We start from the raw sequence: 27,839 nt of genomic DNA, 5'->3' as shown, positions 1-27,839 counted from the left end.
AGCCACCAAAAACTTAAATAGTAAATACTAGTATTTTTATTCTGGCATAAAGCAGTATTTTATACATTAACTTACAGCATTTTATGTACAATTGTAAAGAAACTGCTGCACAGATAACTCCAATGTAAAAATGGATTGTATTTTAAAAGTTCATTGAGTCTGATACATTGGAAAATATTTTCTCTGTAGAAAATAGTAAAAACTGTAACATTTCCCAGCCTAACAAGCCCATTTAAATCAAACAGCTGAATTATATATTTACAAATACGGTTTGAATTCTGGGATCCAGGAGAAACTTTAGCTTCATTTGTTGAAAACAGCCATGTTTTCCATAAAATTAAGTTGTGTCAAGTGCAATTCCCACTAAACTTCCCCCTTACTCTTGATTTATGCCTGATTATTTTTCTGTGGGCTAATCCACATCAAGGATTTAACTGCTCTTCCCTAAAGGACAGGTACTGTGTCCTTTGAATCTGCTTGATCAAATACTTTGGTTGTTATTAAAATATGCTCAGTATTTTGAGCAAAATTGAAATCTAATAAATTATAATCTACAAGACACATGAGTCGTCTGTTATCAAACACCTTCTCCTGTGGCTTGATGGAAGCCATGAGGAATGGGAGGAAAATGGTAAAACTGACAAGAGGATCAAGAAATAAAAGCCAAGATAATTGCTGAGAACACAGAAACATCCAGTTAGGACTGAAGGACACAACTGAAGTCCAAACAGAGAAAGGACACATTGCCTCAAGCATCAAAGAGTTGAGCTGGCAGGGTGCCTGGGTGGCTCAGTCGGTTAAACATCCGACTTTGACTCAGGTCATGATCTTGTGGTCCCTGAGTTCGAGCCCTGTGCCAGGCTCTGTGCTGACAGCTCAGAGCCTGGAGCCTGCTATTCTGTGTCTCCCTCTCTGCCCCCTCCCTGCTCATGCTCTCTCTCTGTCTCTCAAAAATAAATAAATGTTAAATTTTTTTTTTTTTTAATTTCATTTAAAGAGTTGAGCTGGCTATCTGAACCCCTTACTGCAAGATGATAGAGTAAAATGCAGTTAGATAAAGAGATCTGATGGAGCAAAAGAAACCAGGGCTTAGAAAGACTTCAATTGTTCAAAAATAATCAAATGAAAACAAGACAGGCCATGTATTTTAACTTCTCCTATCAGAGTTTATTCCCTGAGAGTCCCAGTCCAGAATTTCTAGGAATTAAGGCAAGAAAACAATGCCACTCTTAAGCCCCTGCACCATGCAGAAAGTTTCCCAGAGAAGTAATATTTGAGAACTCACAGAGTTACCTGACCAGGGGCTATATAAAATTTGTCAGTTCCCTCAAAGCTACAACCAAAAATAACCATACACAGATTATCTTAAAAGGAAGTCTCTAAGCAGCTAAAACCTTTCAATGGAATAGCAGTCTAACAGAAATAGATCCTATACTGTGACTATAGGAACTAGGCGCCTACTCTGAGAAACCATTGGATCATTCTACCTAAAACTCCAGTTTACCCATTAGAAGTCAATTTCTAGAAACATTAATGACCTGTTGTTTACCATGAAAAGAATGCTTTTCATGTATTTTCACTTGTTCCTTTCTTTGCTCTTGAGATGAATGTTTCTTTCTCGCATGTAAAAAATATTTTCAGTGGATTTCCTGACTCTTGTCATCAATGCAAATCTCTGCCCCCCACTCCCTTAATTCCTTCTTGGTAAATAATGTTAATCTTCCAACAGGAAGTAGAGTACATTATCATCAAGCACCTATTATTCAGCCTCCTTACTTACAAAGAAAGTTACAGGGCCACCTTATACATTTGGAATTCCTTAAAGACACTTGTTTTTTATTAAAATACTTCTTTATATATACATAAATAGATAAAATCTGTGAAGAATTCCTGAAGCATGAATTCAGCTTACATTGAAGAGTTAAAAATGTATCAAAATGTACATACTGATGGCTAATCTACATAATGTCTCCCATCAAATTTATCACTGTTCTTCAAATCTAGAGCACATGCTGGCATAAAATGTATTGCATCCCAGCAATTTTGAAATATTGCTTCAAAACATTGCTCAGTACTATTTCTCAGAGGACATGTTACGGGACCACGTGAGTCACTGTTAGGCAGGTGGCTGAAGAATGCCAATTACAGGTAAGCCTCGACTGCTCAGAGTGCCTCTCCAGAGACTGCTGCGTTCCCCATAGGTATTCAGGGAAGGACACTATTTAAATACAGAGACACACCTCAACTTAAAAAGTATGGGCAAATACATGCTTGACTTGGTCTTATAACCTACAGACAATGCATCAGAATAAAAATATTACGAATTCATACATCTTTTCAAAAGAGAAACCTAATACAGAAACAGCAATAGTTACAAGTGATAATCATCAGATGGAAATAATTTCCATGAAGCTTGTCTCTCTGGAAGAGATGGGGACAAGGCAAGTGGTCAAGAAGGAAACACATGTGCTTTTAACTTCATAGGAAAATCAGTGTTCAGTTCCATGTTGCCATATGAATCCTCTATTTGAAATTACTGCCCAAATGCTTTACTGAAACTCCGCTTCTGGCCTTTGTTTTGGAATCTGTTACTTTTGTTGCCACCTCCTGATCGCTGTCCTCTGAAGCTTCGATTTCCTTCCCGTTGTCCCCTGAAGTTTCTGTTTCCTTCTCGCTGTCCCCTGAAGCCTCGACTGCCTTCCCGCTGTCCCCTGAAGCCTCGATATCCTTCCCGTGGTCCTTCTAGCTCTGGTTGCTCCGTGGCCACAGATAGCTGCCAGCGACGTGAATCATGCCATTTCTCCTGTGGAGAGATAGTATTATTTTACCTGCTCTGATTTTTATTGAACTTGATTTTAAAAAGCATGAGAAAGACAGTATTTTTGCCCTTTCTCTAAAGAAAAACCAGATTGATAACCTAAGTGTTTAAAATTTAAAAGGTCACTGGTTAGGGGCACCTGGGTAGCTCAATCAGTTAAGCATCCAATTCTTGATTTCAGCTCAGGTCATGCTCTTGCGGTTTGGGAATTCGAGTCCCGCATCAGGCTGTGAGCTGACAAGCGCGAAGCCTGCTTGGAATTCTCTGTCTCCCTCCCTCTCTGCCCCTTCCCTGCTCTCTTTCTCTCTCTCAAAAATAAATAAGCATCAAAAAAAAGCTTTCTTTAATAAAATAAAAAAATAAGAATAAATAAAAGGTCACTGGTTAAAAATAATACAACCTTCAGGGCGCCTGGGTGGCTGAGTCTGTTAAGTGTCTGTATCCCCAGCTGTCAGGTAGTAAAACATGCAAATATACCACAAACCCGTATCTCACAGCAGTACTAAATGAAGATAGAGCAATTCAAGGTGTCTATGTAAACCCCATACAACATACACAGGAGGAAAAAGCTAGATACTGTTCATAACTCTATAGATAAAGGAAAGAAGGAAAACAGGCTGAATAAGAAAAATATATGAATAAAAAGGCTAGGAGAAAAAAAATACTAAACTTCATTAACTCTTAATTGTCTTTTAGTAAAGGAACTAGAGCTGTTGATTCCTTTTCCATTATTCTGTGTTTTCAATAATGAACGTTTTATAACTTAAATGTTAACTTCAAAATCCAAGAGAAAGAATACCTGTATTTCTGTTACTGCTGCAGTAGGGACATCAAAGCAAACCCCCTGGAAATCAAAACAAATGCCAAGTTAATTCAGCCTTTCACCACAATTGTCAGTGTGCTCCAAAAGACCATATAATATTCAAAATTATATTCAAAAACAAAACCAAAAAAAACCCTCCAGGTATGAATTTTAGATGGGACTTTCAACCAATGCCAACACATATCATACCTCCCAAAAGCACAACAGCAAAAACCCAAGGATACTTTAAAAAGGGAGTCAAAATGATTTAGAACTGGCTAGAGATCATTCTTGGCTATCAGACTGCTAATTCCTCAAGTAGCTATTAGCTACATTTTAGAGCTGAAGAAACAGAGGTTTGGAGAGGCTAAGTCAAAGGCCCCCAGCTGGGAAATAGAGCAGGTTTTAAACATCTTTTCAGTATGGCCCCAAAACCAATGGTCTACATTAAAATACACTGCTTTCTGTAAGAAAAAGTGTCTACTATTCAGGATGACCTAACTAAAAGTAGAAAACTAAATGATTTTCCATTGTTAATTTTCTAGGTTTTCACAATTCACCTTGCTCTAATAAAAAGGTTTTTATAGCACTTTTGGGGCACCTGGGTGGCTCAGTTGGTTAAATGCCTGACTCTGGATTTCAGCTGAGGTCATAATGTCACAGGTTTCTGAGTTCCGGCCTCTGTGATGACAGCATGATGCCTGCTTAGGATTCATTCATTCATTCTCTCTCTCTCTCTCTCTCTCCTCTCTCTCTCTCTCTCCCTCCCTTCCCCCCCAGCCCTGCACGCACGCATGCTCTCTCTCACAAAATAAATATTTCTTTTTAAACAAAAAAATACAGGCGCCTGGGTGCCTCAGTTGGTTGAGCGTCCAACTTTTGATTCCAGCTCAGGTCACGACCTCACGGTTCATGGGATCGACCCCCGCATTGGACTCTGGGCTGACAGCGTGGAGTCTGCTTGGGATTTTCTCTCTCCCTCTCTTTCTGGCCCTCCCCTGGTCTTTCTGTCTCTAAAAATAAGTAAACTTAAAAATATATATTAAAAATACAAAAATAAACACTTTATAGGACCATAGCAGTGCCATCACCTCCAGTTAAGGAGATCCTATTTCTTGGTTTCCACAAATGTAGTTAGAACCACCCCCGCAACGGACACAGGCACTCCTCTTCCCTAGCTATCTTTAACTGCAACATTTTATGAGGAACACCCCACTTCCACCCAACAACCCACCCAACCATAACCACAGGTCGCATCAGGTACTGATGGATTTTGCCACTTGTGGGGATCATCATTCACAAAATTATTACGTATTTAACACCAGCCACTCACTGAAGTATAAAGATAACTAAAAAATCGTTTTTGCCCTTGAGTACATCATAGGCTTCGAGGCTCTCAGTCAATAAGCAAGCCCAGCAAGATAAAATTTGCCTGAATAAAGGCACGCCCTAAAAACCCTGAAGTATGGATATGGTGCCCCCGACTCTACTGTATGGCCAGGGAAAGCTTCACAGGGAGACTCAAGGTTAAGCCACACCACAAATAACGTGGAGGAAAAAAAAAATACTATGAACACCGGGTTGAGCCACTTAGAATGACAGAAAGCAAGGTGTACTTGGCACTGCTGGAGTGGAGGTACTAGCAGTGAGGAGGCAGTAAGGGGAGCAGGAGCCTGCTTGTGAAGACTCATCCGCCATGTGAAAGCTGAGACTGTAACCCATACTGTATGTGGAGTTCCTTAAGGAAGTAAACACAGACATGCAGCGAGGTGACGATAAACCAGATCTGGTTCTCTAAGCAAGTGGTTTACAAAGTACAGTCTACGCCCCCCGGGAAACCTGAGATCTTTTGCGGAGGTTCCACAAAGTCAAAACAATTTTCCTAATACTAAAATATGTGTCCTTTCCACTCTCACGCTCTCATAAGCACACAGTGGAGTTTCCCGGACACCATTTACCCGTGATGCTACCACAGCTCTGATGGCAAATAGAACGGTATTCTTTGGTTTTCGAATTCCAGTTTTCATTTCTAACACAGTAAACACTAATAGATACAACCCACACAAACAAAAGCTTTTTGGTACTCTCACCATTCATTAAGAATGTAAAAGGGTCATGAGACCAAACAGTTTGAGAACTGCTGTGCTGGTCTACCATTAACTGACAGCAAGACTCAGAAGAAAGAACACCAGGTTTGGAAGGCAAGATTTAAAATTTTAGTTTTCGGGGCGCCTGGGTGGCTCAGTTGGTTAAGCGTCCGACTTCACTCAGGTCATGATCTCGCAGTTCATGAGTCTGAGCCCCGCGTCGGGCTCTGTGCTGATAGCTTGGAGCCTGGAGCCTGCTTCAGATTCTGTGTCTCCCTCTCTCTCTGCCCCTCCCCCATTTTCACACTCTGTGTCTCTATCTCTCAAAAATAAACAAACATTAAAAAAAAATTTTTTTAATTAAAATTTTAGGTTTGAATTAAAGATTCTGAATTCAATTTTGAATAATTTCATGTTGTTTATAACCCCATCTGAGAAGAAATGTCAGGGAAGCAGCTGGGACTTCATGTCCGGCACTGCACGCAGATAGTTCAGGCTAAAGATACCAGATGAGGTAGTTGTCCATCACTAAGTGGCAACTGAGGGTCAGGGATGACATCGCCTAGCGAAGACTATATACAGAGCAAAAAGATGCACCATCCCCACACCACAGGGAGAAGCCTACATTTGGTGTTTTATTGTCCACATTAAGCTACTGAACCAAAGCAGGGTCACAACATTACTTACCTGCTTTCCTTTGAGAAAAACCATTCCCTTCACTTTGGAATCAATTTCTTCGCCCAGCTGCTCTTTAAGTTCTTTCCAAGCATAACTAATGTTTGGCATTTCAATTGAGCATCGTAAGATCATGGTCACAAAGCCCTTAGAGAAAAAAGGGGAACAAAATTAGTCTCAAAAACAAACCTAACTGATAAAAAAAATTGCCCTCATGTTTCTAAACTATTTCTGGAAAAGTTCCTCCTAAAAGCATACACCACTCTCCCAACACAATCACATAAATTAGTACAAGTAAGACTGGGAACTCTGAACAAGACTGACGGTTTGTGCCAATGTTAGTACCCCAGTTGTAACATTATAGTTTTGCAAAATGATACCACTAAGGGAAACTGGACAAAGTGTACAAAGGAATCTCTCCGTGTTACCTCTTAAAACTACATGTAAACCTACAATTGTCTCAAAAATTTCAATTAAAAAAAAAAGGAAAAAATGCATATACCTTAAGTTTCTAGGTATACTGACCAAATGTATCATATGCTTTTATGTCTTTATGTGGTTGAGGTTTTCTTTGGAGGATTAAAAAAACTGACATACAATTCACATACCATATCGTACACCATTTTAAAGTATACAATTCACGGGTTTTCAGTATATTCACAAGGTTTCAACCATCACCACTAACTAAAATTCCAAAATGTTTAATTACGCAAAAAATAAACCACATGCCCATTAGCAGTCAATGTCATTGCCCCCAACTGAGACAGTGGAAATGAGTAATCTACTTTCTTTCTCCATGGGATTTGTTTATATATATATATATATATATATATATATATATATATATATATATATATATATATATACCTACCTTCAGACAAAAGTTAAAACAATTGGGAAGTCTAACTGAACCCTTTTAAATCCTGCTCAAACTCAAAATTACCCCAAGTGTCAGAGTTCGACAGGAAGCCTTACCGCATCTGAGTTGATCAAAGAGCGCTGGTCTACTGACGTGGCACCTGAAATATGGGCCAGTGCTGCTGCTAAGGCTTCCACGGCTCCCTTCTCCTCTATCAGTTTCTCAGCTGACTGCTTGAAGTGACCAATGGCAGTAGGAGGCACAGAATCCAAAAGCCTATGGTGTGATTGAGTATATTTGTTAGGAGAAAGAAAGAGCTGACATATTTCATTTTCAAGACAACAGCATCTCAAGATAAATCAGTAACTTCCAAACCAAATCTTTTATATATCTAACACACATCACTTTGATGTAATGTATATGTATAATCACCACATTTCTGTAAAAATAAATCCATTCCTTAGGGTGCCTGGGTGGCTCAGTCAGTTAAGCATCCAACTCTTGATTTCGGGTCAGATAATAATCTCAGTTTGTGAGATCAAGCCCCATGTCGGGCTCTGCACTGACATTGTGGAGCCTGCTTGGGATTCTCTCTCTCCTTGCCCCTCCCCTGCTTATACTCCCTCTCCCTCTCTCAAAAGAGATAAATTAATTAAAAGATAAAAGAAAGAAAGCCATCCCTTTGATTACATCTAATTTGATTTTACTATCAAATTAAAAAAAGTTTCATTCTGGGGCACCTGGGTGGCTCACTTGGTTAAGCATCCGAGTCTTGATTTCTGCTTAGGTCATGATTTCAAGTCCTGTGTCAGGCTCTGCGCTGAGCATGGAGCCTGCTTAAGATTCTCTCTGCCCCTCTCCCCTGCTCGCATGCTCTCTAAAATTAATTAAACAAAGTTTTATCCCAAGGAAATAACAGAACAAATATCAAGATGTTCACCACAGTGTTATTTATGATATAGAAAAAGTATACTGACTTTGGCCTAGGTCTTGATCTCATGGTTTGTGAGTTCAGCCCCACACCCGGCATTATGCTGACAGTTCTGAGCCTGAAGACTGCTTTGGATTCTGGGTCTCCCTCTATCTCTATGCCCCTCCCCTGCTTAGGCACGTGGACTCTCTCTTTCACAAAACTAAACATTAACAAAAAATTTTTTTAAAGGGTACAAAACATGTAAGAAAATGGGACTGGTTAAATAAACCATGAGACAGATATAATGGAATTCCATGCTGCTACTGAAAGTGATATTAAAGATGTTGAACATTTCTTTTCTTTTTAAAATTTATTTATTTATTTTCATAGAAAGCATGAGTGGGGAGGGGCAGAGAAAGAGGGGGAGAGAGAATTCCAAGCCGGCTCCTCACTGTCAGTGCAGAGCCCAATATGGGGCTCAAACCCATGAGATCTCAAACACGTGAGATCGTGACCTGAGCCAAAGTCCAATGCTTAACTGACTGAGCCACCCAGGTGCCCCTGAACAATTCTTACAATAATAAGCATATGCTACTTTACGGATCAAAAAATACTATAGCTATCTCCATTCTTTTTTTAACTTTTTTTTAATTATTATTTTTTTAATATTTATTTTTGACAGAGAGAGAGAGACAGAGACAGAGAGACAGAGAGAGACAGAGCATGAGCGGGGGAGGGGCAGAGAGAGAGGGAGACACAGAATCAGAAGCAGGCTCCAGGCTCTGAGCTATCAGCACAGAGCCCGACGTGAGGCTCGAACTCACAAACCATGAGTTCGTGACCTGAGCCAAAGTCGGACGCTCAACCGACTGAGCCACCCAGGCGCCCCTTTTTTAACTTTTTTTTTTTTTAGTTTTAGAGAGAGGGAGAAAGAGCGTGCACGCACCCAAGCAGGGTAGAGGAACAGAGGGAGAGAGAGAATCTTAAGCTCCACACTCAGCATGGACCCCGATGTGGGGCTCAATCCCAGGACCCTGGGATCACGACCTCAGCAGAAATCATGAGTTAGATGCTCAACCAATTGAGCCACCCAGAGGCCCCTCCATTCTGCAATAAAAAGGAAAAAAGACTTCTAAATCAGGTTAAAAATGATAAGGACTTTTTATGAGACTACACACTTGTTAGAGAATCACTATTATCTTGGTGATAATAAACGTCACATCTTCAAAAGGACACAAATGAACAAGGCCACCCGAGGCAGCCTCTTTCAGCAAGACTGCCCCTTTACAGGACATCCTACATACACCACCAGCTTGTCCTCTTTTCTCTTTCCTGGCCATCTAATCCCAAATTTCCTTAAGTGGTGTCATAGGGAACCTTGTCTACAGAATACTGAAAGTATGCCATGCTAAAAAAAAATTTGAAAATTACTGAGTTAAATTATTTTCATTTGGAGAACTTTACTGAGCCATTAATTAATATGGTAACACAAAGCATTTCCTTTGATCACAGAGTTCTATTTATAAAAAATGTTTACTTATTTGAGAGACAGAGTGCACATGCTCTAAATAAACTCTGAAAAAAATTTTTTTTAAGTTTTATTTATTCTGAGAGAGAAAAAAAAAAAAACAGGAGCAGGGGAAGGTCAAAGGAGAGAAAGAAAGCAGGAGCAGGAGAGAGAGAGGAAAGAGCAAGAATCTCAAGCAGGCTCTGCACTGTTGGCATAGAACCTGATGCAGGGCTTGAACCCACGAACCATGAGATCATGATCTGAGCCGAAGTCAGATGCTCAACCAACTAAGACACCCAGGTGCCCCTCAGATTCAGTGGGTTGTTTTTTTTTTTAATTTTTTAAGTTTATTTATTTTTGAAGAAGAGAGAGAGTGTGAGTGGGGGAGGTGTAGAGAGAGAGAGAGAGAGAGAGGGAGGGAGACACAGAATCTGAAGCAGGCTCCAGGCTCTGAGCTGTCAGCACAGAGCACAACACAGGGCTCTAATGACCTGAGCTGAAGCCGGACACCCAACCGAGTCACCCAGGCTCCCCCAGATTCAGTGGTTCTCTTAAGCAGAGAATGTAGGCCACCATTTGGAAACGTTTGGAAAATAGTCAGGACCTTCTGGTTTTCGTAATGCCAACCCACTCGCCCCCCAGCATACACCGCATAGCCAGAGAGGCTAAACAACTAACTATCCATCAATTTGTAGCACAATCCCACGAAATAATTCTCTTGCCCCCAATGCCAGTAGCACCTCCAGTGACAAACACTGTTAGTTAATCTAATCCTCACCATCTCGGAGTAACTTAAAGAAATAATCAATTCATTCCCACCAGTTGAGGAACTAGATTGATGATGATGTGAAGTATAATCTTGTGACCCAATCTAATCAATCTCCACACGGTAAGTGCCCATACTGTATCTAAGATACGGTTCCTTAAAACGCCCAAGACAAACCAAACTATTAATAATGGTTTCTTCTGGTGAACAGGATTGGGTAGGGATAAATACAAATTAGGAGTTTTGTTTTGTAAAATTTTACTGAAGCACAGTCTATTTTTATAACAAATAGGTTGTAAGTTGTCAATACATAAATCCGATAGCCAAATCTCATTTCTGCACAAAGCTAGGCAGTAAATGGAACAAGCACTACAACAGACGTAGCAGTGGGTAGGGAACATACCTGATGGCATCTTTGCTGGAAGCTTTTATTATCTCCGTTGCAGAAGGAACACCTATTCGTTTAAATTTAATTCCCTACAAGAAAAAGAACCATAGTTTAATATACAATATGGCCATCAATTGTTTTCACTGAGATTAAATTCTCTAATTTTTTATATTACCAAACATACTTATTACACATTTAAAAGATAAACTTTTAATTTTAGAATGGTTTTAGGCTTACAGAAAAGTTGCAAATATAGTACCCAGAGTTCCTGTACACTAGGCACCGAATTTCCCTATTATTAGTACTATGGTACGTTTGCCACAGGCAAGAAACCAACACTGCAGCATTACTATTAACTGAACTCCAGAGTTAATGGAATTTCACTAGTTTTTCCCCAAATACCCTTATTCTGTTCCAGTGACACGTTACATTCAGTGATCATATCTTCTTAGTCTACTCTGATCTCTGGCAGTTTCTGCCTTTCCTGATTTTTCATGACCTTGATAGTTTTAAGGAGTGCTGGCAAAGTATTTTATAGAATTCTGTCCCTCACTGTGAGGCTGCCTCGGGTTCTTTGCGTGCTCAAGACTGAGATTATGGATTTGGGGGAAGAAAACCAGAGATGAATGCTGTCTCATCACATCATTCTCAAGGCATATGCCAATCACTGCTATTAATGACAACCACCCTGGCCGGGGAGTGCTTGCTTTGTGCACTGTAAAGTGCTCCTCTCCTCCATAAGTCTGGATATGGGGAGAGATTAATCTGTCAGAAAAATCAGTCTCCTCTCTCCATTTTAAATTTATCCTTTTGGTTTTTAAGTAATTCCTATAACCCCCTAATCTATGCTTAAATATTTGGGATGTGTTCATGTTATCATTGTCTGAAAACTGCCTTTCAAACATAAAAATAACCCATGTAATTGTAAATATAAAAACAAAACCACTGCTTTCAAATGCAAACTTATTTCATTCAAAATGGGCTTTATGTTATAGTACAATGTGTAAAACAACATGTACCTAAATAAGCTTTCAGTTATGGCAACATGCTAGAAATAAAAACTTAAAATTAATAAAAATCGAATAACAAAAAACAAAGACTGACTTTAGAATTCAACATTTGCTGAATGAAAAGCTAAGAACATAGTTTTACCGCTTTTTGCTCCACTTGTGCCAACTGATATTCTTCCTTGTGCTGATAAAAGCAGATGCAAATCCCCGTCCTTCCAGCTCTGCCCGTCCTTCCAGAACGATGAATGTAGGATTCCACATCCTATTGAAGTAAGAGACATGAGTGACACCGAACAAAACGAGACAAAGACCTGAGTGGTCTATGCAGAGGCAAGTGTGGTGGTTTGTTTTTTGTTTTTTTTTTTTTAATTTTTTTTCAACGTTTTTTATTTATTTTTGGGACAGAGAGAGACAGAGCATGAACGGGGGAGGGGCAGAGAGAGAGGGAGACACAGAATCGGAAACAGGCTCCAGGCTCCGAGCCATCAGCCCAGAGCCTGACGCGGGGCTCGAACTCACGGGCCGCGAGATCGTGACCTGGCTGAAGTCGGACGCTTAACCGACTGCGCCACCCAGGCGCCCCAAGTGTGGTGGTTTTAATCTACACCCAGAGTGTGCGGTTCTTTAGCACTTCAATTTAAATTAAAGAACTGTGACCATTTTTAAAAAAATCTCTAGAATAGCAGTTCCTATCCTATGGGCAAATCTGAAAAAAGCATCATCTAAATAGTACTGTACTACAGAACCACGTAAGTAATTTCAATCTTCAACTTTGTAGTAACCCACTAAAAAGCTATAAAAAAAAAAAAAAAAAACTTAATGATAGATCTTCTTTAACTCAATATATCTAAAAGTATCTAAACATAAGGCCTATATACTATCAATATACTATCCACATAAAAAAACAGATCACTGAGGGGTGCCTGGGTGGCTCAGTCGGTTAAGCGTCCGACTTCGGCTCAGGTCATGATCTCGAGGTCTGTGAGTTCGAGCCCCGCGTTGGGCTCTGTGCTGACAGCTCAGAGCCTGGAGCCCGTTTCAGATTCTGTGTCTTCCTCTCTCTCTGACCCTCCCCCGTTCATGCTCTGTCTCTCTCTGTCTCAAAAATAAATAAACGTTTAAAAAAAATAAAATAAATAAAGTGGGGGAGAGAAAAATTAAAAAAAAAAAAAAAAAAAACCAGATCACTGAGATATTTTACATTCTTTTTTTTGTATGTCTTCAAAATCCAGAGTACATAATACAAAGTTTAAAACATAAACAAAACCCCAATGTGTATATTACATTTAGAACACACATGTCAATTCAGACTGTTTCCAGTGCTGAACAGCTACACATAGCTGTAGCCATCAAATTGGACAGCACAGTTCTACAGACTCCCTTAAACAACACTTCCTTTGTAAGAACTGGTGACTTCACAGTAATCAGGTATTTTTTCTATCATTGTAAAACAACCTTTAATCCTGAGGAATCTGCCAATTTGTGGGGGTCCTCACATTTGAAGTGATGGGAGCAGAGCAGGCTCCTTCAGACCAACTTTTACTGACAGGAAGCACTGTTCATACCACATAACCTGATGCTTCGGCCCCCTCCCTAAGAGGTTCTCATCACCCACAGAGGCTATTAATCACAGGTCTTTTTTCCCTTCTTTATCCTGTAGTTCATGGGTTTATGCTGCCCTCACCCCGCCGGAGTCCTACCCATCTTCAAAGCCCAGTTCACAACTGCACTACCCGCACGAGCCAACCAAAATTCCCTTCAACAAGAAACAATCTTCCCAGCCTCTGGCCACTGACCACACTTCCACTCAACTATCAGTTCTGAGAGAAGGACCTCAGAAGAGGTTTGTTTTAAAAATCACCACAGCTTCCTAGCACTCAAAAGAGACAGCTATTACTAACCACATGAAACTAGACCATACAACTTCCAATTTGTGTTAGTATCCTCTCTCCCCAAAAACCAAACCAAAACAAAACAAAACTGTAGTATAGAACACTTACCTTTGGTGGAGAACTCTGTACAACCAGATCAACCTCAGGGATGTCTAACCCACGAGCAGCAACATTGGTTGCAACCAAAACTCCAAAATCACCATTTCTAAAACCTTTCAGAGTGATTTCTCTCTGCTTCTGAGGAATATCTCCATGTAATGACTGGGCGTCCTGCCAAAGAAATAAACTGGCATAAGAACACCAGATCCAACAATCCAGCTACTTTTAACACAACAAATCAGGCCTGTAAGGACATTCGGATTTTGGTGATAGTTCTGCTGAAAATAACGTCAAGGGAAAAACATATGCCTCACACGGACAAGCCTCAAATTTTTTCTACTCCTTGGTCATTAGATCAACTGTGTCCAGCTATATTTACTAGGTAAAAAACACTAGACAGACTGATCAAACCTACTTTGTCAGTGTAACCTTGGGTTTGAGACACTGTTTCCTCATCTGTGAGAGGAGACTGTCAGATCAGGTGAACTCTAAAATGTTAATGGGGTCTATCAGTTGAAAGATGCTTCCTCCCTACAGGAAAAAGGGGGAAGAACCAACCTGCTTTATGGACACATTCTGTGACAACTCCTGGGCTTCTTTCTTGGTCTCGCAGAAGATGATAGTGCGCCCGTGAAAACCACTATATACTCGGATCACATCCCCAATAACTGCTGCCCTCTGAGTCCAGTGGCACTTGATAGCCAGGTGCTTATAGGAGTGGAAAAAAGATCTATTTAGTAAAGCCCACCTGGAACCTGAAATCACCTGCTCAACACTAGCGGTGCTAGAAGCAATTGTTTAATATGGACTAGAGCAGACTGCTGCCACCACTGTGTAGAGAAAAAAACCCAAACTCATTAACACAGAGAGCCATTCCCCTTTCTCCAAAGAGCATCTGGTTCCTCTGTTTTCTGAACTAACCAGGAAAACAAAAGAAGAAATGCCATTCCCTTGATTCCTACAGGAAACCAAGTAATTGACCAGAGAAAAATTTCAGTATTTTTTTTGTCCTTTCATCCACTTAAAACTGCGATTAGTCAGCGTGCATGTCTATTCCTTGGGTGAAAGGAATTCTAGGTGCTGGGCCCTAAAATGAAAACAGCTTCAAAACAAAGTACTAGATATCTCTGCTGCCCTCGAGTGTTTAAATTCTAGGTGTTGGGGCACCTGGCTGGCTCAATTGGTAGAGCATGCAACTCTTGGGATTGTGCGTTCAAGCCCCACATTTTGTGTAGAGACAACTTAAAAACATAATATTAAAAAAAAAAAAAAAGTCAATCAATTCTAGTGTAATTTCTTTCTATTTACAAAATTCAGACAGATTCCGAAAGATTTTGAAATCAGACTACCAGATAATGAAACTTAGAGAACACAGATAACCACACACAACACAAACAGAAATAGATCTTTACTTGGCTCCTCACATGGATTTAGTATTTATCTGGAAAAACAGTTTGTATTTTCCAGTCTTAATATTATTAGACAGGGAAAAAATGATATACAAAATTCTAACTGAATAAATCATTTACCTCCACAGTTATTGCCGTTTTCTGAGTCTTTTTACCAATGAGGTCCACCTGTTCATATGTAGATCTCATGTATTTCTTAGCAACGTTATATACCCAATGAGGGCAGGTTGCAGAAAAAAGCAATGTTTGGGGATTGTCTTCCGAATCTTTGGGGGGAAAAAAGTCAGTATGAATAACCCAAATAAGCCTACACAGTACTCCACCTCACCCAGTTCTTCCCCAATCAACATGCAACAGCAACCACCTGAGGCCAAGCCAGGCACTGATGACACAGAAATGAAAGACACAAAGATTCCTAATGGGCAAAGAAATACTTCCTATGTAATTTAGGTAAAGGAGACCTGAAATACCAAAGGTACTTTAAAATTATTTTGCTTTCTGACCCTGGCCTTTATGAACCACGAAGGAAATCTGTCCATTATGAGACCTGTCACCTGGAAAACACCTGTTCATCAAGACCAGTAACCACCTCGTTTAGATCACTAAGTAAATAACCTACAATAAACACCAACACAGATTAGATTCTATATTCGTCTATACTCTCTAGCATTTCCTGAGTATTTTGAGTTTAGAATTCCAGTCTATTCATTCTTTGAGGTCAGGTACTAAAATACTTCCCTAGCCCCACCCAGCCCCCTTTTTTTAGTTTGCTCTTTGAATAACACTGCATTTTCATACAGTATTTCAAATGGTGGAGTAAATAAGTAGAGCCCTTTTGGAGAGCAACTTGACAATGTACATCGAGAAACATGAACTATTTATAACTTTCAACTCAGTAACTTCATTTCTGGACATCTACCCTAAAAAATAAATTCCAAATACTGAGGCGTGAAGGAAGCTATTTGCATACAAACGTCTATAGGCAGAATTATTTGTATTATCTAAAAATCAAAATACACAGATGGAATTAAATCATGGCAAAACCTCTTCATGGAGTGTAATGCCAAATTTTTATATGCATGATAAGATTATAATTAACACACACACATATGCAACAATACTACAGAGTCAGGAAGAAATAGACCAAAAGCAAAACACGCCAAGCTGGCAGAGTATCAAATTTTCTTCTTTTATCTTTTACGTTCCCCATTATTATGTGATAAATCATGGTTTTGTTTTTTTTTTTAATTTAAGTTTCCTAAATAAAATAAATCATCCCCCAATTTAAGGCTTCATTTAACTCTTAGAAGACCACTTAATCACCACCCTTGCTGTAATCCTTTTATCACTTCCTTGAATTTGGAGCTTACCTTTCTTGTATGCCACACTTAAAATCTCTTCCACTTGATCAGCAAACCCCATATCTAACATCTGGTCAACTTCATCCAGGACAACATGCTTAAGTTTGGTGAGATCTAGCTTGCCATTCTGCAGGTGGTCTTTGATACGACCTGGGGTCCCAACCAGGATATCAATCCCATTCCGCATGCGTTCAACTATAAAAAACATCAATAAGATATACTAGGTTTTAAACCCTTTTATTAGTCTCAGGTACCAATTAAATATATTTTTATTCTAAAATGTTAACTACAATACAAGGTAATATGCTAAGTATCAAAGATAAAGATACTCAAGGCACTCCTGAATCTAGTGGGAAGAACAGATAAGAAGTGACAGTCCAGAAAAATGCACCAGTGGGAGATGGAAGCACCAGGAAAGAAGGACTTCCTTGGTAACACAAAGTGTCAAGGTTTCACACACAAACTGAGAATGAGAATCTTTTTTTTCTTTAAGTTTATTTATTTTGAAGGAGACAGGGAGGGAGAAAGGGAGGGGGGGGGGGAGAGAGAGAGAGAGGGGAGAGAGAGAGAGAGAGAGAGAGAGAGAGAGAGAGAAACAGAGAGAAAGAAAGAGCAAGAGAGCACGAGTGGGGAGGAGCAGAGAGAACCTCAAGCAGGCTCCACACTCTCAGAGCAGAGCCCAACGTGGGGCTCAATCCCACAAACCATGAGATCATGACCTGAGCTGAAATCAACAGTTGGTCACCCAAGTGACTGAACCACCCCAGTGCCCCTAGAATGAGAATCTTAAAGAAATACAAGCAATCTCTATCAAAATAACCCAGCATTCTTCACAGAGCTAGAATAAACAATCCTAAAATTTGTATGGAACCAGAAAAGACCCGCATAGCCAAAGCAATCCTGAAAGAGAAAACCGAAGCTGGAGGCATCACAATCGCAGACTTCAAGCTGCATTACAAAGCTGTAATCATCAAGACGGTACGGTATGGGCACAAGAACAGACACTCAGATCAATGGAACAGAACAGAGAACCCAGAAATGGACCCACAAACTTATGGCCAACTAATCTTTGACAAAGCGGGAAAGAGTATCCAATGGAGTAAAGACAGTCTCTTCAGCAAATGGTGCTGGGAAAACTGAACAGCGATATGCAGAAAAATGAACCTGGACCACTTTCTTACACCATACACGAAAATAAACTCAAAATGGATGAAAAACTTAAATGTAAGACAGGAAGCCATCAAAATTCTCGAGGAGAAAGCAGGCAAAAACCTCTTTGACCTCGACCGCAGCAACTTCTTACTCAACACGTCTCCAGAGGCAAGGAAAACAAAAGCAAAAATGAACTCTTGGGACCTCATCAAAATAAAAAACTTCTGCATGGCAAAGGAAACAATCAGCAAAACTAAAAGACAACCGATGGAACTGGAGAAGATATTTGCAAATGACATATCAGATAAAGGGTTAGTATCCAAAATCTATAAAGAACCTAGCAAACTCAACAGCCAAAATACAAATAATCCAGTGAAAAAATGGGCAAAAGACATGAATAGACACTTCTCCAAAGACGACATCCAGATGGCCAAGAGACACATGAAAAAAATGCTCAACATCATCATCAGGGACATATAAATCAAAACCACAATGAGATTATCACCTCACTCCTGTCAGAATGACTAACATAAACAACTCAGGCAACAACAGATGTTGGCGAGGATGCAGAGAAAGAGGATCTCTTTTGCATTGCTGGTGGGAATACAAGCTGGTGCAGCCACTCTGAACAGTATGGAGCTTCCTCAAAAAATTAAAAATAGAACTACCCTAGGAGCCAGCAATTGCACTGGTAGGTATTTATCCAAGGGATACAGGTATGCTGTTTCGAAGGGGCACATGCACCCCGATATTTATAGCAGCACTATCAACAATAGCCAAAGTATGGAAAGAGCCCAAATGTCCATCGACGGATGAATGGATAAAGATGCGGTGTATATATATACAATGGAGTATTACTCAGCAATCAGAAAGAATGAAATCTTGCCATTTGCAACTATGTCGATGGAACTAGAGGGTACTATGTTAAGCAAAATTAGTCAGAGAAAGACAAACATCATAGGACTTTACTCATATGAGGAATTTAAGATACAAAATAGACGAACTAAGGGAAGGGAAGCAAAAATAATATAAAAACAAAACATAAGAGATTCTTAAACATAGAGGACAAACAGAGGGTTGCTGGAGGGGTTATGGGAGGGGGGATGGGCTAAATGGGTAAGGGGCATTAAGGAATCTACTCCTGAAATCATTGTTGCACTATATGCTAACTTGGATGTAAATTTTAAAATAATTTAAAAAAAAAAAAAAAAGGAAGAAAGAACTGTATACACAGTTGGGTAATCAGGTATAGAAAGAATGAGACAGGGTAGAAGGGTAAGTATTCCCAGAAGGCACAGAGATGGTCAAGAAAATGGAATTCAGTATAATGAGGTGAGGTGGTTAATAATGCAATTTTTTACTGAACTGCTCTTGCAGTCTAGGGGTCTCACCAGGCACTCTACATTCTCCAATTCAATCCTCATAACACCCCTGGCAGGGTGAATTCAGTAAACTTATTTTTTCACACAAGCAAACGAAAAATCAAGCACCCTGAACTTCAAATCACACTGTGAGCAGAGTCTAAATTCAAACATACACTTTTCTGATGCCAAAGCCTAGTTCACTCAATCAAAGCTGGAAAGAAATAGTCACAAGCATTACATGCCAATACTAACATTTTTAATGCCTTAAATCCCTTCCTGAATTATATTATCTGCTCTACCTAATAAAGCTTCCAGGTCTTGAACTGGTTAAGTAACGGAATCCTACAATAGGGGCCTGCAACATTTGGCCCCTAGGCTCAGAGGAAGGCCCGCCTACGGCAAGAAAGAAACAAAGACCCCAAAACAGCCAGATCCATCCTCTTTGACAGATAAAAAGAGTAACTCTGAATCATGACCTTCTAGTTCTAAGAGCCCCCTGGACTCTATCCTCTTGGGTTCAGTAAGATACCTTTGTAGCCTCCTTTAGATAAACATAGGCAAATAACACAAAACTCCAAAGAACTATATACAGGATTTTACGCATCATTATGCAGGACGATGTTCTTGACCATCTTTAAACAGTAATGACGAAAGAGGGGCGCCTGCATGGTGTTGGTTGAGCGTCCGACTTCAGCTCAGGTCATGATCTCATGGCTGGTGAGTTCGAGTCCCGCATTGGGCTCTATGCTGACAGCTCAGAGCCTGGAGCCTGGTGCTGTATCTGCCTCTCTCTCTGCCCCTCCCCTACTCACGCTCTGTCTCTGTCTCAAAAACAAACAAATGTTAAAAAAAACTTTTTTAAAAACAATGATGACAAAAGAAAACTATAAATGACTAAACCAGGTAAAGACAGATGTCAAGGTCAGAGAAAGCCTACCAGGGCACCCAACAATGGTTGGCATTTTCCTTCCCTCACTTTTCGATTTACTTACTTTGACCTCCATAGGGAGTTCCACCATAAAAACAAGCCACTGCCAGCTTTCTTGTGATGTCACTGAAGTCTCTGCTTACTTGATTGGCCAACTCCCTTGTGGGTGCAAGAACCAGTACCTGAAAAGCAAAAACTAATCATTGAATTCAAAGTATCGTGAAGTACTTGTTTCTTAACAAATTTGAAATTCATCAGAAGGTTCAACTCATCCTACCAAGTATTTTCAAAACATCTATTATGTGCTTTGCAACATAGTTTCATGTGGGGAAGGATCATAAATGTAATACAGTCCCTGACAAATCTACTCAGAAGAAAAGTTTGTGATCCTACCAATCAGAAGAGAAGTAGATGCTCAAACATGTGGTGCTCCAGGAGGGCTGCCCGGAGTAGGCTGGAGGAAGTGAGGAGTTTCGTGGAGGTGTTACTAAAAAAAACCATTCCAGGAAAAGCAACAACTCGAGCAAGGAGTAACACCACTGAGGATAACAACATTAGCTAATCTTTGAGCTTTTACTGTCTCAGGCTCTACTACACACTTACTACACATTCTTCTGTAATTCTCACAAGTTACTGACCTACCTGACAACTGTACCTATAGTAAACACACACAAGATTTTGAACCAAAAGGCTAAGAAGCAAAGCCTGGATTTAAATTCAAACAGCTGGGCTCCAAAACCTGTCGACTGAACCTCTACATTACAGTAAACTTAAAGTAGAACAAAGACAAGTTAAGGCAGGACCAACATGGTGAGGGGCTTTGAATCCCGGAGCAGTCGGAGTTTGACCCAACAAGACATAAAACGTGAAACTACTACAGATCCTTAAGTAGGGTAACAGCATGAAACAAGTGTGACTTAAGAACAATGTTCACTAATTCATCAGATACATTCACCCAACAGATATTTACTGAACATCCACTACGTGTAGGCTGGAATAACTCCAAGTGCTGGAATAATTCATTTGTTTAATGCTGCATTTGTTTACAGCAATAAACAATGAATTAATGAGGGGTGAGTATGGACACTGGAAGGCCAGTAAACAAATGAGGCAGGGCCAGAAAGTCAAGCACAAGAACCCATAACCATGATGACCACATAGGCATTTCAGTGAGGTTAAGGTTTGTCAAATGCCAGTTTCTCCAGAAATGAACCTGATGAGCACCACCCTGACAAGGAAGCTTGGCCTCTTCACCTCTTTGAGTACCCCTCCTTCTACTCATGCATCTCTACTTAAAACTGCTTTCTCCATCTAGGCAAAAATGGCCAGACACTTGATCAAACCTGTGAGCTGCAGGGGCATCTAATAGTTTGAAGGGAACACAAAGAGCATTAATAATACAGGCAGTCACAACCATGGGGCAGATTACAATATTTAAATACACAGGTTTGTGGCCAACGATCTTAAGAGAATAGTCCTGCTTTAGCTTCAAATAAAGATCTCAAGATACAAAAAAAAAAAAGGAAAGGAAAGGAAAAGGAAAAAACACTTTAAGGAGAACCCAGTAAAAAACTATACTACAGATTTGGAGCCCCTGAGGTCTATGTTAAAGATAGTTACCCGAGGAGCACGGCCTCTTTTCCGGTCTTGTAGTTCTCCCTGAAGTTTCTCAATCAAAGGGATGGCAAAGGAGAAGGTCTTCCCGGTTCCTGTCCGTGCCTGTGCAATTAAGTCCTTTCCACTATAGACATGGTGAAATGTCTTTGCTTGTATCGGAAACAGAAAGGTCACCCCACGGCCTGTGAACAAATTTACCATGTTACCTGACATTGTAGTTCTTAAAATCCCAGCCACGTTTCTGGTCCTAGAGAATTAAAGAATTCTACTTTCTTGTCAATATCTACAAAGTCAGGCTCCAATGTATTCTGGTAGTGAAGAATCTGCTTGACTGAAAAATATCAACAAACTTTAAAGCACCAAATTAGGGGTGCCTGGGTGGCTCAGCTGGTTGAGCGTCCAACTTGATTTTGGCTCAGATCACGATCCCAGTGTCCTGGGATTGAGCCCCACATCAGGCTCCGTGCTTAGCATGGAGCCTGCTTGAGACTGTGTCTGTCTGTCTGTCTCTCTCTCTCTCTCTCTCTCCCTCTGCCTCCCTCCCCTACTCTTGCACTCTCTAAAAAATAAAAAAAAAAATTAAAGTACCAAATTATAGCAAACATTTTTTTTTAGAAATTTATTAGTTACTTGTTGTGTAATCTCATCCATAGGTCAACAGAAGCCCCAAATCTGGATTTGCAGTCCAGACTATGCCACACCTGATTCAGAAAACACCTACCCACACATGTGACTACCTAGTTTGTTCAGAGGCACACCGCTAGGCTGAGTTCTGAGTCAAGTTGGTATTATGAAGAGATGCCTCACGAAGTGGGAGAGAATAACAAAGAAAATACGAACCATACAAATAAATGGCATGAACCATTTATTTGTACCAGAACAATCAGTCCTCACACTTCTGAATATATACATTGGTTTGAATAAAATTTAGTCACCTATTTAAGAGAGCAAAGCTATCACCAGTATGGTCCTATACTATATATACAGATCTAAGTTATTATGTGGTTCCACATATTGTCCTTCATCTCAACAAAAATAGTGGAGTGCTTCCAAATAATATATAGTAACATTATACAATAGCTCCAAAATATTACCTTTGAGAAGTTTAATGGTCTCTTCAGATATGGGAAAATTAGAGAAAGCTCCTTCTTTTTGTTCCACAGGTATTTCCTATCAAGTAAAGGGCCACAGAAAGAAATCAGTAACTTTAATCCCACAGGTAGTCACAGAGACGCCTTCTGAGAAAGAAACAAAAGAACCTATTTGAAAACATCTCTTCTAAATCAACCACAAAGACAGAGAAACTCTGGTAGGTAAATTAAGATCCAAAAAGGAAATCATAATCATCTATAAAACCCTAACAAAAGGAAAATGCAAATATATACTGTAGATATACTACGTGTGGCTAGTAAAGGCAGATTCAGTCTCAACTAAGAACTATTCTGTTGCCATGCCATACCAATATATAGGAGTCCTCCATTATCCACAGGGGAGACCCCTAGTGGATACCTGAATAGTACAGAACCTTAAATATACGGTTTTCTACTATGCACACATACCCAAGATAAAGTTTAACTTATAAATTAGGCACAGTAACAAACTAATGACAATAACTAATAATAAACTGGAACAATTATAACAACAGATCATGATAAAAATTATGCAAATGTGGTCTCTCTCTAAATATCTTCCTGTACTGCACTCCTACTTCTTGTGATGATACAGGATTGATAAAATGCCTATGTGATGACATGAAGTGAGGTGAATGACGTAGGCATTGTGATGCAGCATCAGGCTACTACTGTCCTTCTGACAATGTGTCAGGAGGAGAATCATTTACTCTTGAACGTGGTTGACAGGGGGCAATTGAAACCCCAGAAAGAAAAACATCAGATGAGGGGGGACTACTATACTGCCGAACAGGTCATTAACCCTTTTGCATAGCCACATCTTTCACATATATTCACAGAAAATAAGAAACAAACATTTACGACAAAGTGGTCACTGTGGCATTATTTGATAGTAAAAAATTTAAATGCTCAATACAGGAATTAAGTGATTTTCTAAACATTTATATAATGGATTATGGAACCAATGAAAATATTTATTATTTAGGGGTGCCTGGGTGGCTCAGTCGGTTAAGCGCCGACTTCGGCTAAGGTCATGATCTCGCGGTTCATGGGTTCAAGCCCCCACCAGACTGTGTGCTGATAGCTCAGAGCCTCAAGCCTGCTTCGGATTCTGTGTCTCCCTCTCTCTCTGCCCCTCCCCCGCTCACGCTCTTTTTCTTTTTCTCAAAAAGTAAACATTAAAAAAATAGAATATAATGTTTAAATAAAAGTGGAAAGGCAGGAGACAAGACTGCATATAGTACAATCCTAATCTGATAAAAAATAGTTACATATACATATATATGTATATATATATGTGTGTGTGTATATATATATATACATATATATATATACACATATATATACGTATATATATATACATATATATATACGTATATATATAAATATATATATATAAAGTACTGTAAAGAAACAGCATTCAACAACAGGTTACCTCTATACCTAATGAGTATTTAATATTTACTGAATTAATGAATGCTGAAATTCTAGGGAACTTTTTGTTTTTAGCAAACAAAATGTTTTTATGTTTTTTATTATTTTGAGAGAGAGACAGCAAGTGGGGAAGGGGCAGCAGGAGAGGGAAACACAGAATCAGAAACAGGCTTCAGGCTCTGAACCGTCAGCACAGAGTCTGACCTGGGGCTCAAACCTACAGAACCATTAAGATCAGAACCTGAGCCAAAGTCAGATGCCATCCAGGCGCCCCAAATTTCTATATTTTCCTAATTCTGTAAATCACTTATTTATAATCAGGAAAAATATTTATTTATTTACCTATTTATTTTGAGGGGCACCTGGATATGAACCAAGGAAAAAAAATTTAAATGTTGATTATGACCTATGGCAAACAGAAAATTATTAGAATTAGGATTTCTTTGATGACTGAGTTTCTGAAAGGTAACAGAACTACTTCCAAGTGGACATCCAATCATCGGGTTCAACTTGAGTTAATGGCCAAACAAAAACTTACGCAAAATCAAACAAAATCCTTTTCAGTAGCTCTACTAATTAAGATTTTTTGGTGAAACCCCTCAGAGGGAAGCTAGGGCCTATCTGCATAACTATAATCTCTCCTTTTAATTTCTGACTTGCAAATAAGCAGACGTGGAGAGAAGACATTCCCTAAACTTAAATAGGCCTGTTTCTTTGCAAAGGAAACATTCTAACTTTAAGCTATTTTTAAGATGAAGTCTTACCCTGACTGCAGGCAGCATGCAGCTCAAGGGACCCCCCATAAAGTGTCAACACATCAAATTTTCTCCTGCTTCTGTTGCCTCTAGGTAGCAATTACCTACTTATTTATTTGAAACCACAATGAAAGATACACTCTATGTATGAAAATGCAACTTTACCTGCTCTAATTCACTGTTACTTTCTTCACTGGAGTTAGAGACAGGTCCAGAATGAGGGAATCCATTCTTCAGTTTGGGGCTTTTCTCTCCAATGTCTCCATTCATTTCCTTTTCTTTTTTCATCTTCTTTGGCTTAGGAGCACCTATTTCTTCTTCAGAAGGCTCCTCACTTTTCATTACTTTTTTGGTTTTAGGAGAAACAACTTTCTTTTCAAAGGACTCCTTTGGTTTCTTCACACTTTTGGTTTTAGGAGAAATAATGTCATCCTGAGATGGCTCCTCTTTCTTTTTTGCCTTTTTGGATTTAGGAGAATTCATATCAATCTCAGAAGACTCGGCTTTCTTTTTAATTTTTTTGGCTTTGGGGGAAATAGTTTCTTCCTTTACTTCTGTTGCCTCTTCAGTCTTATTAGACTTTGGCTTCTCTTTTTTACCCTTCTAAGAAATTAAAAAATACAAACTACTGAGCAAAGCATGTATACATTTGTATGATGCATCAATTCTCGATTATTTCAAGATCATGTAATTATGAAGAACACAATCTTGGGGCATTTTTCAACGTCTGTACCTTCTCCTTTCAATAAGACAAAACACTATGTTTTTTAGTACCATTTCTTAGTTATATGGAAATAAGTACATTGTATATCAATGACTTCATGAGCTCAGAAGAGAATGCCTCTTGGCAACTATTTAATTCATGTTGGTTGAACAAGTTGTAAAATCAAGTTTTCATAAGGGATTTGGGGTTTCTTATGGGATGCTCCAAGAGTCGTCAAGAGGTACAACTACAGAAAGTGATCAAGTACAGTTTAATTTAATTCTAATAGAGCAATAAGGCCACATATGTCCACAGATGGACAGTATTAAGCGGATTTCTTTCTCTGCTAGAATTCATAATATCTGTCTTGGCTATGTGACAAGTGCAAATGAATTTACAGAGACACTTTATGAACCAAAAAGCTATAAAATCCCACAATCTATCACCCCACGCGATAACAAAAAAAAGATGATCTAATTTAAAGAGGAAAAAAAAGCATAAGTTACTAGGAAATGGGATGGGTGAAACCTCAAAGCCAAATCAGACTATGGCTCCTACCTGAAATGTGTGACCTTTTCCAACTTTTCCTATTCCTGAAAGTTAATTACTTAATATTACTGAAATCAAATAGGTGCTTAGCCTCTGTTAAAACCTTTCTGAGGGGCGCCTGGGTGGCTCAGGTCATGATCTCACGTTCCGTGAGTTTGAGCCCCGCGTCGGGCTCTGTGTTGACAGCTCTGAGCCTGGAGCCTGTTTCAGATTCTGTGTCTCCCTCTCTCTGACCCTCCCCCGTTCATGCTCTGTCTCTCTCTGTCTCAAAAATAAATAAACGCTAAAAAAAAAAAAAATTAAAAAAAAAAAAAAAACCTTTCTGAAAGGCCAATCACAGAAATATGAAGACTAGAACATTTAGCTGAAATCAGCCTCCCTGAAACTTCAGGCCCCGCCTCCACTCTCAAATCACAGATGAGGGTGATCTTTCCCACATGATCATCTTTCAGACATCTGAAAAATAATCTGGTCTCCCCACAAGATTTCAGTTCTTTCATCCCTTCGCTCCACTAAGTAAGAGGATTTCCTAACTCAGTGGCCTCTCTTGGAATGTAACGGAGTTTGGCCGCGTCCCTCTTCACTTGACCATCCCACAACTGAATACCTTCACTGACGCCGAGCAGGCAAACCAGGACCACTTCCTCCCCACCTGTGGGGACAAGTCTGTGCTCCCTCGGCTTCCTACAACGCCAAAATATTGCTGTTGTAAAAGCTCCCCATCAAAAAGGCCCATAAACAGCCAAGGAAAGGAAATTCTAAATCATGTAGGATACAAATTCAGGGACAATGTTTGCTCTCACTGACTGACCTTATTTCAGAACAGACACCCAGTCACAAGTGAAATCACTAAGGAAGTAACAGTAAAGAGGCAGACAGGTATCAAGGTAACTTAAGACCACTACACACTGCTGGCCTCTATCAAAAACACTGTGTGCCGTTAGCACCACAACACGTTACATTTCCACGGGAAATCTGGTCAATAGACCTTAAGCCGAACTGAATTACTTCATCTTCTAAAGGTTGCTTACCGAAAAACAAACTGTATTTCCCGTACTACTACAGTAAAATGTCACTGCTCACGCCGCCCACATGTGCAGGTGGGTTTGAGGTGTGGCCAGTCTAGGCTAAAGCTTCAGTCTCTTCCAGGACTGACAATTCCCTCCGCGCACGCTCAAACCCGGTCAGGTCTGAGCCTGAGCCAGCAACGTGGGGCCCAACCGTGAACTGCGCACCAGGTGCGGGGCGCCCAGACTCCAGAACCACATGGGAGCGGTGCTCACCCCAGCTCCGGTCCGCCTGCGCCCGTCGGCGGCACAGCTCCCCGGCGCCCCACGGCCGGGCTCCGGACGCGCCGGATCCGCGTGTGCGCCACGGGGTCCTTAGCCGGACCCCCGCCCATCCTGTACCCCACTCCTCTCAGCACCCTAGGACCCTCAGCCCCCGATGGCACCTTCGCATTCTGCTTTCGCGGTGTCTCCAGTTTTTCCATGGCCGTGTCTGAGTCCAAATCCACGTCACTAAGGAGTTTCCCCGGCATCTTTCAGCACAAGCAACTGAGGCCGACCAGTCAGTTCCACCGCGTGGAGAGGAAGAGACAGTACTACCCATTTAGCCC

At 40.1% G+C, this 27,839-nt stretch overlaps 1 protein-coding gene across 1 annotated transcript; it reads right to left on the bottom strand.

Moving 5' to 3' along the window:
- Window positions 1-13: 13 nt before the first annotated feature.
- On the bottom strand, window positions 14-27,839 carry DDX21 (DExD-box helicase 21). The gene is made up of 15 exons (XM_019444369.2): window positions 27,675-27,839; window positions 25,135-25,572; window positions 22,745-22,820; window positions 21,654-21,832; window positions 20,098-20,215; window positions 16,599-16,784; window positions 15,349-15,494; window positions 14,378-14,527; window positions 13,829-13,990; window positions 11,971-12,090; window positions 10,834-10,907; window positions 7,358-7,517; window positions 6,395-6,529; window positions 3,618-3,662; window positions 14-2,803 (listed from the first exon to the last, which is right to left on the bottom strand). The coding sequence occupies exons 1-15, from the start codon at window positions 27,759-27,761 to the stop codon at window positions 2,534-2,536; spliced, it is 2,346 nt and encodes a 781-aa protein (XP_019299914.1). The 5' UTR covers window positions 27,762-27,839; the 3' UTR covers window positions 14-2,533.

This window comes from Panthera pardus, unplaced genomic scaffold (genome assembly GCF_024362965.1).
Source record: "Panthera pardus isolate Hobbes unplaced genomic scaffold, ASM2436296v1 HiC_scaffold_22, whole genome shotgun sequence".
Classification (NCBI taxonomy): Eukaryota; Metazoa; Chordata; class Mammalia; order Carnivora; family Felidae; genus Panthera; species Panthera pardus.
This window is presented reverse-complemented; position numbering and strand designations above follow the sequence as displayed.